Here is a 13,575-nt window from a genome sequence, read left to right on the forward strand (position 1 = left end):
TCCACGGACACCTGTGAACCATGTGGAGTCCCTGAGAAATGGCCCTGTTTTGTTAAAGCCCATGTGAGGTTATGTATTGTAGCAGCACTGAGACCCCATCCCATGGGCAGTGGGCACGGTTCCATCTGTTCCCAGATGGAGCAAAGGGGAGCTTTGACTCTCAGCAGAGCCTGGGTTTGTTAAGCACTGCTTACCTGACCTGCCAGGCGCTCTGGAGAGGCTATCATTCCATCTTCCCTGTGACAACACGCTGTATATGGGGCAAGGTTGGCTGCCATGCGCACCAGTTCAGATTGCTCAATGAATGAACAGCACGCAAGGGAGATGCTGGATGTGAGAGCTTCTGCAACAGCCAGGCCTTTCTCATACAAGGAAGGGACACAAGGAATTTCAGCACTGCAAGATGAGCTGGAGTGAGTACATCACCTAACCCTGTGCTTCCTTTTCCTCTTCAGCCAGCAAATGGGGTGGGAAATGCCCACAGTGGCTGGCAGCCTTTCCTCCTCTGGGTATGCCTTCCTTAAGGATGTCCTCTTCCCATAGCTTGCGCTTTCTCACCAGGGCTCTCACACTAGAGACATCTGCATCAGATGTGAGCTGTGGTCTCATAATGCACCATTCTTTTATCTTTGGCAATATGGAAAATGACAGAAAAATTAGGAATTTCGTTATACCAAATCCGGAGGCATTGCCGTGTTGAGAAAAGCAGTCTCCTGATGTGTGCTGAAATATGCTGGCTATGCATCTCTTGGCTGGAAAGGCAGTGCACTCAGAAAGGTGCTGTGGCCACTTTTACACTGAGGAGGTAAAAGAGAGCCTGCTTAACAATGGGGAAGTGTTGGAGCCACTGCCAGAATCAGGACTGAACCTGTCACCTACATTGGGGTTCCCTTATCTTGCCTGGGACTCTCAAACAGTTCTCATGGGAAATGGCATTCTTCTCTCTATCATCAGGAAATGCACTCTGGTAACCAACAGATTTATGCATCAATTAGTTTTTTGTAATGTACTTTATCCCTTGGAGCTAACTGCAATGAGCACTGGACATTTAAAGCTGATGAGAGCCTATGAGGTCACATATGTTAGACAAGGACAGTAAACTCAAAGGTGTACCTCTCCAGCACTTGCTGATTTTATTAAGATAGCAAGAGACCATCAGCCTACTACAGCTGAAAAGGTATAGAGGCCAGTTATTTCTGGATAAGTTGCTTTAGCAGTCCCAACATCTTTTAGTGTTTGATGGGATACTGCAGTGATGCTGGCTAGAACTAGAATACTTGAGGCAGGGTGTGCCTTACAAAGAAAGACTAATTTAAGAAATCATATATAAGCTCCATAATAAAGAGGTATTGCATTTTTGCATATGCACAGGTCTTCTGTGGGTCAAATCAGAAGAGAGATTATGTTCTGTGAAAGAATAAACAGACCACATAACCCTGCAAATATGAGGTACTATCAGTATTTGTTCAGGACATTAAGTACTTCTTGGAGAGTTTCTGGAATATTTTCTGAATACACATCTTTTCTGAGTCTGAGTACAGTTGGCATATATGTAAAAAGAAATATCTAAACTCCCTATTTGTCATGGGGAGGAGCATACAGAGGCCTTTTAAAATCAAGTTAGCATTTTAGGTGAATAGAAGCACTCCTTTTTTTGCTGATTTGACCTTATGGTCCAAATTTTCTCAAGCCACTTAACTTTTTCTATCCTAATGCCTTCATGGTTTAGTGGTAGAATCGGTGGTGTTAGATTAACAGTTGGTCTCAATGGTCTTAGAGGTCTTTTCCAACCTGAAAGAGTCTATTAATCTATATTTGAATTACAGATAAATATGTTTATGTATACCTTTCTCATTATGACATATATATTTATCTTGTTCAAATAAAGGCCATATGGGTCACCAGAAGCAGCTCTGTGGATCAGGCACAATTTCACAGTCATTGCCATATTAAAGCCTGATCCTTGTGAGTGATATTTAGCATTGCTCTTGTGGGGATTGTTATGATCTCTTGATTTCTGACTTGGACTTGAACATTTTTGCTTTTATTCAGATGGGCCACAATGTGATAATACTTTCAGTGCCTGAAGCATCATGCTGATGCACATTAGCTCCATTTCCCTGTATCCCTGAATAGAACATGGTTGTTTCTAGTAAAGATAGTAATCAGGAATAAATCAGAAGGGATTTCAGTGAAGCTCCCTTTCTTCTATGTTCAGAAAGGTGGTCTGAAAAATCTGAGAGGAAGATGTGCTGAAGCACCTAATATCAAAAGCCCATGGTATAGGGATGAGGCATAATGAAGAGTCTCTAGGCTGCAGAGAAGCTGTAAAGGATGGGAAAGAGTCTGAAGAGAGAAATGATGAAAGTGGAAAGAAAACACAAAAGTGGAAAGAAAACACAAAATCTATCTGATCTTTTATTTGTCCTTAGCTGCCACTTAAATCTTTTAATAATTAAATCTGATCCAACCCATGTCTTTGAGCATTAATATTGAATTCCTAACTCAGTTGTAGTTGTAGTTTTAGAATGTTTATTGTGGTCTTAGACGCCACCAGGCTAGTTAGGGGGAAAAAAAATCATTGCAGAAAAAACCCTTAAATGAAAATTGTTTCAAGGCAGAGCAACTTTGGGTGAACTGCGTCTCACCACCAGCTCATCAGCTGGCAGACAGACCCCAAAATTGCCATAAGTGTGGTATCTTGGGATGGCCCAGCAAAGTTTCCCTGTTCCTTGGGCTGCACTAAATGTATCATTTGACCACTGGGGCTCTGCCACACAAGTCAGGAGTGCATTTCCTCAGAGTTGTTGCAGCCCTTTCCTGCCAGTCTTTCTCTCTGACATTTTCCATTTATCCCCAACTTGTCTCGGATGCCTATAAAGCTGCTGCTGAACTTCTGCAGACTGCAGCCTGGGGTTTCACAGGTATCACCCAGCTTGATATTACTCCCTTAATGCACATGAGTTACCACTGCACAGCCTGTGCTTTATGGACAGCAGTCCCAAGTCAGGCTGTCTGTGTCACCACCACAGGGGCCTTTGGTGATCCTTAACCTGAGTATGGCTGGAAGTTTGTAGTGGTTCCAGCCACATTCAGTTTGGCATTCTCTGCCACCTTGGTAATCACAAAACTTCTTCTTTGTTATTTAAATGGATACCAGAGAGGATTTTTCATTTATATGCTAATAGAGCTTTTGCCCAAGGGTGTTTTGCAGCTTCACATTGCAACAGGGTGAATCAGGTGCTAACAAAACCAGGTTCCTCAATGTCAGGTTCCCTCAGCATCAGTAACTTTGGAAACAAGTGACTGAAGAGGACATGCTGATTACCCAGGGTGAGATTCAGCTCAGCTACCTTCAGACATTCAGAAGTTAGGTGTCAGTGTGGTCTGGACCTTCAGGCTTCTCCAGAACATTCCAGTGTGGAGGTGTTTAGTCACTACTTGCAATTGCCATCCATGCTTTTTTTTCATCTGCTCAGTACAGGGAAAACACAACCAGCTTCTACTACGAGTTTAACTTCCAGATGACTTAGTCAAGTCATAGTCAAGTAAATCCTAAGTGCACACCTTGTGAAAAGGATGTGTTTGCCTCCAAAGGAATAGTGCTTCATGGCAAAAAGCAGTTTTGAACTTTGAACCAATTTAGGAAATTTAATACCAGTGCCAGCTTTGAGTCGAAGGTACCTTTGGCCACCCCTGACTTGAGTTTAAAGAACAAGTATTTCATATAGGGAAGGCCTGAGTCAGGAAAGAAAAGTTAGTTTCCAGGCAAGAAGCAACCTTTAGTCAGCTTCCTAAGGGATGCCGAAGGCTTCTTCCCCCACCTCATTTCCTTTTGTCTTGAAAGCAAAGGTGCAATATGACAAGGGAAATGAAAACAGGATCTCGCCCAAAAACCTCACACCCAGTGGCTTCCATACATTTCAGAAACAGGACCTCGATCTGACAGCCCTAACAAATGCTCTCATTCCTCAGCTGTGGTACTGAAACTCTCCCAGGCACTTCAGCCAGGGACACAGGTAGGTTGTAGCAGAAGAAATAGAAAATGTGTGTGCTTTTGTGTATACAATCACTTCTGTCTAAACGGTTTCTTGTCCCCATTCTCACAGGAAAAAACAATTATTCTAATACTTTTTTTACAGAAATGCAGGGGCTCATATTAAGTAAAGCATCAGCCAAGGAATGGGAGAGACTTGTGTCTCTCCTTAACCTGTTGCTGTAGATTATCTAATTCTGGCTTCAGTTAAGCAGTTCCAGAAAGTTTCAATACAATGAAGGTGAGAAAGGAAGTTAAAAGCAAACTTAGCACTTGTATTTCGTGATAAAATTAATGTGCTTATTTCAAAAAGCAACAACAAAAAAAGATAATGCAGATATAAAATGAAACCTAAGAAATCGAACTTTTGGAAGGATGGAATACTCCATATAAGATGATCAGATTGTCTTAACTTGTTCTTCTTGTAAGAACAACTTTTCACCTTGTTTCCTCTGTTCACATAAGAAGAGTATGCAATGAGACTTCTAGAAGTCATTGGGTTTGTCTCTAGTTTCTGTTAGTCAAGGTCCTGGTACAAAACTCATACCCAGAGTCAGAGTGGCAGTGATTTCACACGTATGCCCATCTCTAAGAGGAAGCAGGATGCTTTGTCATCCTATTAATCTCAAGTTCTTTCATAAGCACTAATTTTAATCATTCAGGAGGACTTTCAATGCAAATGTATGTGTGCCTAATAATGCTTGCATAATGTCTTAGAAAATTTAATCACGGAGCTTCCTAGAGGTGTGCTGAACACATGCAGATCCTCATTAGATTAAAAATATTCCAACAAAAAATTGTTGGATCAGTCCATTAAATTCCAATAATCTGCTGATAGCATCCAACCAGATGACAATTTCAATACAGTTGGTAAGAAATCTGGAGCTTTTCTGCATCAGAAATTGATATTGTAGTTTGTGAAAATATTTAATGATTTTTCAAGGTGAAATGTTTGAATCTCATTTAAATTTGGTAAGCTGCATGCTGTGTTAAATGTGAAGCCCAGAAATAAGAAAGACATTTCAAATGGAAAAATGATACAATGTGGTTTAGGGAGCAGAGAAATGTTTGCTTATCATATCTTCTTTTATTTCTTTTGAGACGGAACACTACAAGAAAATTGAGTGCGTACACAGAAATCATGATGCAACAGCACTTCTCAGGGAAAAATATTCCTTCAAAAGAATTCCTATTATCTTCCTATGTAAATGTCTTCATTCTAATGATCATCTCCATAGCTGTTTTTAAATTTATTTTTTATTATGGATGTAATCATGTATGGAATTCAGGCATTTGCATGGAGAAAATATGCTGATGTGTTTATCAGGCTATTGCTATCCTCACTTTTAGAATATCACTGTAAGGCTATCTATCTCACATAGATGATCCCTATCGTATCATCAGTCAGGTTACAGCTGCTACTGCATTTCCTTGAGCCCCAGGTGGGAGCAATTTGGTCCCTCAGCATGCTCTGCTCAGCCACACGACCTGCAGATATGGAAGCTCACACCTTACAGCAGCTGCTCTTTGGACAAATGATGTGGGTGGGAAAATTCCCTGTTTCAGAAATCGTGGAGGGGTGGAGCTCTGACTCAGTGCAATAAAACACCTGTTCAGCAACTTCTGGGACTTCGTCAAGATTGTAAATTTGTTCCAGGAGGCACTGGCACCTTGGAGCCCAGTACTAAGGTGCCATTCACGGCAGCTGCTTTTAATGCAGCAGCGATCTCGATGGCAGCGGCCTCTGCCTTATCTCAGGTAAGTGGAAAATAGAACAACCCTGGCAGGAGCCTTGGAGTTTTGATTCAGATTTGCCCTGAACTACAGCAGGTCGAGTCCCTGTTATCTATAGGACATAAATTTCCAAGAAAACAAGATTATCCTTTCTTGGACATTTGCAGTTACCAGGACCTGGAGTCGGAATCTTTCCATCTAGCACAGAACTGGTGCATTCATTTTATTAGCCACAATGAGGAGGTGCAAATTGCCTGTTCCACATTGGAATGCTACAGTGGGGAATTGAAATAAGTTAAAAAAAAAAAAAAATCTTTACTCTCTTTTTCATCCCCTGTTCTTCTTCCCTCAGCAGCATTCAAGCATAAAATCAAGCCCCTTGGAAAATGAAGAAAGAAAATGGAGGATGCACTATGTAGCCCCCAGTGATGATGCTAAGGTACCATATTTCTACAAACTAAAAATATAGGGGACTAAACTAATACTTTTTTGAGAAGGGTAGGACCTTTCCCCCCCTCCTCAGATTTAGTTATTAAAGATTCACGTGGTTATGTAGAAATAGGAATATTTAATGAAAGAAAATTCTTTAGATGCAGCATCTGCACAGTATTAATAACATAGAATGTGTTATTTCCATGGTTTCATTCCTTAGGGAAATCTCTTAGTGAAAAAGTTACTGATTTCCTGTTAAAATGAGACTGACTTTGACTTTATTCTAATGCTACCTATTGACTTCATGGAGCTTTACCCAAAATGAATGGAGAATGTTGGCATAGTCAGAAACTCAGAACATGGTTGTTGGTGAACGTTTGGTCATTATTGCCAGTTTTCAGAAGAAAAGCCCACTTTGATCCCTGTGCACTTCCTCACAATGACAGAACAGCTCTGGACACGTTCGCAGGGCCTCTGGCAGAGACAGACTTGCATCAAACATGCAGCAGCTCTATCAGCAATGAATTTTGCTGCTGGCATTGTGCTAAGCTGCCTCAAAGTAAAACATAGGGGCTACAAACAAAAAGAAAACTTACTTTTGCTGACATTTTAAATGATGTGTGATTCAAACATCTATAGCTCATATATATTTGATTGGGTTTTTTTGGCGTAACCAGACTACCAAATGAACAGAAAACTACAAACATTGTTTTGCCTGTGCATGTCGCAACCTTATCAAACTGATTGATCAAACTGATCTCTTGTTAACAGCATGCTGGCAGCTCCTACAGATGGGTATTAGTGTACAAAAGGTACAAACTACCAGTGGGGAGTGAAACTTGCTGTAAAGGACAAAGTAGCATAAGCAAAACTGACATGCTAAAGCTCAGCAACAGAATGTACTAAAGCAGGAAAAGCAGCTGTTGGGGGAAATGATGACCCAATCTCCTTAGCAGTTTTGTAATGATTTAATGTATTCATACTCAAGTTCTGTTTTGGTTTAGAATATCCATGGCTGAAAGCAACCAACCCCTCTTTACCACTAATGTAGTTACATTTACATAAAGATTGTTAGAATCCAGCATATGTTTTAGAACATACCTGAAGTAATAGAAAAAAAAAAAAAATGATCCTGTGGCCATAATCTCCTGTGTATAGGGGGATATGGGACCCTTTCCACAGCTTCAATTAATTATTCATGCCGTAATTTCTTCCTGCCAAATGAACTTCTGAAAGTTCTGTTTGCTGTGCACAGGCATTTAACAACAAAGACATTCTCAGACACTCTTTATTTACCTCCTGGTTTTGAATGTCTTCTCTACTCTGTAATAAATCTTTAGCGCCAGAAAACTGGCACTAAAGGCACAGACTTGTCTAAACTGGCCAATTTCTGCCTCTTACAGGTATTGAGTTTCCTGGGTAGCTTCTGGTAATTGCCTCAATTTTTGTAAGGTGTAGCTTACAGAGATAATCATTAGTAGAGAGCTATTAGAAAGGATAACATGCTTGTAGCAGACCTTGACTTCAGGAGAAGTAAACAGGTATAAACTTTCCTTAATGCAAATGCTCAAACATTTGCCTAAGTACTTGTTTCGATTTGAGAGGGCTTTGCATAGCTGTGTGATAAACTGAATAATTACTGGATTTGGTTTAGTAAAACATGCCTGGGGCTGTGCATGGAATTTAGCTGTTCCCTACCTGTAGCACAAAGTCAAATATGTTCCCCTGCTAAATTTTCAGGAAAATGTAACAACAATTCACAATTGTGTGGAGCTGGCTCAGCCTGTGCTCTGATAATGCTGACATCTTACCTCCCCTGTTTAAAACACAGCCATGTAAAATATCCTGTGCTTCAGAGATGACTTTGCGCAACAATGATTGATTTATTTTTCAGTTTTGGAATACACCCACCCAGAAGCCAAGATATTCTATTCTTTGTAGCCTGATGAAGATAAGTGCCATTTTATGGCACTTAGCCCGCTTGTTTTGATGTGCAGCCTCTGTACCTCACAGCAAAAGTCTTAGCATTTAACCAGTCAGCCCACTGAAGACATTCTGGTATGACTCCTGGCCATAAGCTTGAGCTCATGAGCAAGCCTGATGGTTATATTAGGCACTGGCTTCTGTTTAACATGCCTTTCAATTACCCAGTGTTTTATAAAAACATCAATCTTGCCATTTTTTTGGACAACTTCATAGCCTAGAAATTACTGCATTTTTTGTGCAATTTCCTTTGATGACCTTCATGTCTTTTATTCTTCTGGAGATGAAAATTATTTGAGAGGTTAAGCTAAATTTTATCATGATGGATTCCCCATGGTCCAAAGCTCTACACACTTCAGCTGATGTACTGTCTTGTCCAACTGATTTCTTGTACTTTGACCTTTTTATCAGTCTTTGACTTTTGTCACAGTAGCAGCACATTTGGATGTGCTTTCTCTTGTTTCACTCTAGAGTTCCTCACTGTTATTTTAATTGAAGTCTCTCAGAAAAGATCTCCAAATAATTTCATCATCTTCAACCAGCTCTGCTCTATTTCACTTCAGACTGTCTTTTCCAAATTTTGGCCTTTAGCTTTCATAACAGCTTCTTTCTTTGGCCACCCTTCTTGCTGATGATGCTGCATTTTGTGACTTTACTAAGAATAACCGATCTATTTGTCTTCTGCCATTATCTGAACTCCTTGAGCTCTTTCTCAATATCAGTGACCACCTACTTATTGGGCACTGAAGTGGCCACCTCTTTCTTGACCCACTATATGCTGTGCCTTCAGTATTATTTGTCTGAATATCTTTTTACAAATACACAAGTGGCATCATAATAAGTTTGGCCATTTTATAACTTACACAGATCCTTGCTACTAGAACTGCAAACACTTCTCTGTTCCTAAATCTGCTTCATTTTAATGCTATAATATTTTTTTTCATTAATGCTTTGCTCAGAAGTCCTTAAAAAATTTCTTATTTTTCCATAGCCCAACTCAAGGTGACTTTTCAAAATACATATTATTTATAGATATACTATTTATACCTTCCCCTTTTGTTGGAGATACCCAATTCAGGATCTGCTGATACCATATTTGTATGCAGATTAAAGCTCTTCACGTAGCAGTAGCAATAATTAGAAATACATAAACAGGACTTTGCATTTTCTTTCCCCTGGAAAGCCTCATCCTCAGACATCCACTGCAGTCATTTTATGTTACTCCTACCAAACAAGACCTCTTACTACTATAATCATACATCAACTGCAGAACTTTTTACAATCTGAAATTCCCTCTTTTCTTCTGCTTCTCTTCCTAAACAGTGAGAGAGGGAGCCATCCCCAGTGCTGACTTACCCTTTACATTCAGTCTCTTTAGTATAATCATAATTCAATTCTTTCCTTCCTATAAACTTGAGCTGTTCTGATAAGTGCTCCCTAACTGTTCCCACAGTGAGAGACTCAGTATTACCACCTGTGCTGCAGCCATAGTAAGCATTGTCTGTTTCCCCCTTCTTTTTGCTGATACCCTGCTTGCTCTAGCTGCTGCTAAGGGGACATGATGAGAATGTTCTCTGTGGATGTCAAATCTTTCAAGCATAGGTGATTGTCAGAACTTTTACAGACCCAGATGGTCAGGCCTGGCACCTTCAATAAGGAATTGAAGATAGCCTTCTTTGAAATTAAGGATTGTAGTCAAAACTATTCCATGTCCATCAATCAGATAATCATCCTGGGTAAGGAAAACCTCTGTTGCCACAAAGCAGCTAGGAGTGTTTGTCCAAAGCCGTGTGTTTTGGAGTCCTGAGACATTCCCTAAGGTGCTAATACTCATCCTGAGTCATCCCTCTCTCATGAAAATGATTGTTTTAAAAACAAGCAAGAAAACTTTAAAAGATACCCCCCCTCCCCCCTTCTCTCCAATTATCCATGCAGTGCATTAAAAGAATAATTTTTTTGTGTAGTGTAGGCTTTGATTCTACCTACAGCACAACACAGGCTGTTGGTCAATAACAAACCAAATTTGAAGCATCTCTGATTTCTGGATTCACTGAATTTTGTCTTCATATTGGCTGCTGATGGTCACGTGTACAATTTAATGTTACTGGCTAAATGAACTTTTTCAGCTAATTTACACCATCTTAGCTTTCCTATTCATCCTCTCTTTCCATACCTTCTCTTTGTGCTTAGATAGCTACAGCCCTTAGGGGGTCAATGAAGTTTGTGGAGAAAGTGCATCTTGCACTTGCCTATTATATTTTTGCTGTGATGCCAACTGGAAGAAACAACTTAAGCAGAACCTTGGTTCTTTTCAGTGTTTGGTTGTATTACAATTAATACATGTATTCAAAACATTAAGATACATCTCCTTTGTAATTTTTTTTTTCATCAGGAAGAAATGACACCTTACTCCTTGCTTACTGTAAGAATCATAAAGTTGAAAAATGCTCATCAGGCAGATTTTTGTAAGTACCAGATTTTTTTATTGATGTTACACCATTCTCAAATTACTGTATCAGTCCCTGTTTCTGCTAGATATTGCACAAATCCAAAACACTAAAGTTACAGTAGCTAAGACATCACAGTTGAAGGCAATTTATGCCACATAATATCTAGTTACAATACCAGAGGTTTGCTTGGTTAGTGGGGTTTTTCCCACATTATTTACCTGACAAGTTGGCTGTTTCAGGGGCTTGAAAATATCTTAACACCAGTTTAAACATGCAGATATTTATATAACATATCCATGACAAATGCATAGAACACAGAGCTGACATACTTACACACCAGTCCCTCTTAATTCTTTGGTTGTCCTGAGCATCAGGACATCAGCTGACTCTTGCCCCCCAGTGAAAAATTTTTAACAGAAATCTTTTAGGGACTCTGGTGCATGGTACATGCAAAGTGTTCTGAAAATTTGTGATACTTGGACAGCCCTTGCCTGGTGGTTCACATTCCCAGGGATTTTTCTCTGAGAATTTTCTCCTGCCATTCCTACATGTGTCTCATGGACTTGGTACATCAGGATGATAACATGGTTTTGCATATCCCTTTACCATACTGTTCTTCCTCCTCTTGTTTTGCATTTTCTCTCCTTTTTGGGAGATCATGATGAAGTTTGCTGAAGCCATAAAATCCTGCTGATAAAATTTCTTACCATCCCTTTGTATTTCACTCACTTTGTTGTTTCAAGGCCATGGATGTCCATGTCACCCTTGTCAATTTTCCAGTCAAGTGGAGAGAAGCGGTCTGTTCACATTGTCTGTAATATTGGGCTGCAGAAAATAGAAGGAATATTATAGTATAGCAGAAAAGGTCAAATTAATTTATATTCCTTTTGAGAGCTATGAAACACTGCATGTATGTGCAGAGCCTCACCTTCATTCCTTTGAACTGTTGATTTAATTTCTCTTAGTATCACCTTTGATCCAGAATGAAAATTGAACCAGATAATAACCATGATTCAGCTGCTTATGCAAAGAGATTGCCCAAAGTAAAATGATGCTGCATTCTCAGAAAACAGGGTTACAGTTGTGACCTTGTCCTCCATCCTGACGAGATGGAGATTTCTGAGAAGTCTCACTTAGTGAGTTGTAGACATTTAGAAAATTCCTATTATCACCAAAATGTACACCCCTGGAGTAGAGCTCAAGACATGTAGGCTCCGTTTTTAGTTCTGTTCAAAGACTTGTTGCATGAGAAGTTTAGGTAAATTTATACATCAAAACATTCTGTGCCTCTGTTGCCCTGTCTACAAAACCGAGTATCTTCTCCAACACCTTTTGTTTCTATCTTATCTATTTAGGTGATATGCTAATTTTGAATCTCCTACTATTGTAGAGAGATTTTAAGTTAAAATGTTAGGTAAGGCCTAGAAACAGTGGAAAGTACTTTCAGATTCTTTTGTTAATTACCAGTAAATAAGGCTTGGGGACCAGTTGGTGAAGAAAATTCTTTTCTTTCCCCAGCTACTCTGCAAGCCTGTTTGAACCTGTTTCTTAAGGATGTCATAGAATGAAGAGCTGTAGACCAGGATGCTGATGAACAAGAAAGATAAACAAACATCAGATAGGTCTTTGTTGACTAAGTAACAACCTATCTCTGCTTTCAAAGTTGAAGTCTCACAGGAAAAATAGTGTGATACTCAGGAATTTAATAAGTACAATTCAAAAAAGATACAGTGTAGTTTTCAAGTGTTTGATTTTGCACTGCTATTTATGTTCTTTTAGCTTAGCATTTTTATTTTAACGTTTCAATGCATTTGAAGTATCAGAAAATTAAAATATCTAGACATGCTGCTATGTGCTAATGAGAATAGCAGAATTATATTAGCTAGCCTCTTCTCAGCAATATAATCTTTCCCCTGGAAAACCAATCAGAAGCATCTGATACAGATGCTATCTGACTGTGAGATATCTGTAGAAGACTGACAATTTTTGTGATAACATATTTCAGACTTCCCTAGATTTTCAGTTTCCCTGTATCAAATCCAGGAGCAAGCCACCTTTTCAATCAAGTGCAGCCACTTCTGACTTGCTTTTTCTACCTGAATGCTGGCTTCCCATCTTTTTCAGCATGTGCAGGGCTCCATTCCATTATTTTCTCTCTGTTTGTTGCAAGTGCAGGTCATTTGGTCGTAGAGTTTCTACATTTTTCTTGACTTACTTGCCAAATCCTCGCTTCATGGAACACCACTTCTGATATTCCCCACAAGAACATGCACCCAACTTAGTCTTGGCTGTTTGTTTTTTTTAAATATGCACATCAAGATCCATGGGAAGTGTGTTTCACAAGCCTGGGATGAAATCCAAGCTTATCCTGAAATCTGATGTTACACCTTTGCCTGTGTACACACATGCTGATAGAGTTTGGCACACAAATAAAAAAATTAAATGGAAAGGAAAGCAGTTCACTCCTCCTGAATGGGTCAATTGGCCCCTTTCATATCCCTGCTGTCACCCCACCCTTTTTGCAGTCTCCCTATTCGAGGGATGTTCCTCTCCAGCATCTGCTTCATGCTGCATATAATTGGTTTCTGTCTTGTCTTGTCTTATCTTACCATGCAAATGCTCTTGACAGACCTGGGCTAATTATTTTGCACTGTACTCCCAACTAACCTTTATGCCAATTAGTAATCATGGGTCAGACTCAAACATTTCTGGCACTCCCTGATCTCACTGTGGGCACCGGAGAGAAAGGCACCCAGATGAGATCACTTACACTCATCCTGCTCCTCTTCAGGCACTGAGTGTCATCACCAGGCTCCAGTGCTCCATGCAGCTGGGCTGTGAAGGTGGTATGGGGACTAGAAAGGAATAAATTCCATTAAAGTTCGTGTCTCTTGCAGTCTGGTGCCTATTTTGCAGTGGTATTCCCCTCCTCAGTCCAAG

At 39.9% G+C, this 13,575-nt stretch overlaps 1 protein-coding gene across 1 annotated transcript in view; it reads left to right on the forward strand.

Annotated features, from left to right (window-relative positions):
* Positions 1-5,767: 5,767 nt before the first annotated feature.
* Positions 5,768-13,575, forward strand: part of LOC311155481 (cytosolic phospholipase A2 epsilon-like) — a gene marked incomplete at both ends in the record, with an annotated part of 31,317 nt that continues 23,509 nt past the window's right edge. The window contains 3 exons of the mRNA XM_084208706.1: positions 5,768-5,794; positions 6,123-6,209; positions 10,578-10,650. Of these exons, the coding sequence (XP_084064832.1) occupies positions 5,768-5,794; positions 6,123-6,209; positions 10,578-10,650 (187 nt within the window). The remainder of the gene's footprint in view (positions 5,795-6,122; positions 6,210-10,577; positions 10,651-13,575) is intronic.

Source organism: Fringilla coelebs, assembly GCF_963513975.1.
Source record: "Fringilla coelebs genome assembly, chromosome: 6".
NCBI classification, from domain to species: domain Eukaryota; kingdom Metazoa; phylum Chordata; class Aves; order Passeriformes; family Fringillidae; genus Fringilla; species Fringilla coelebs.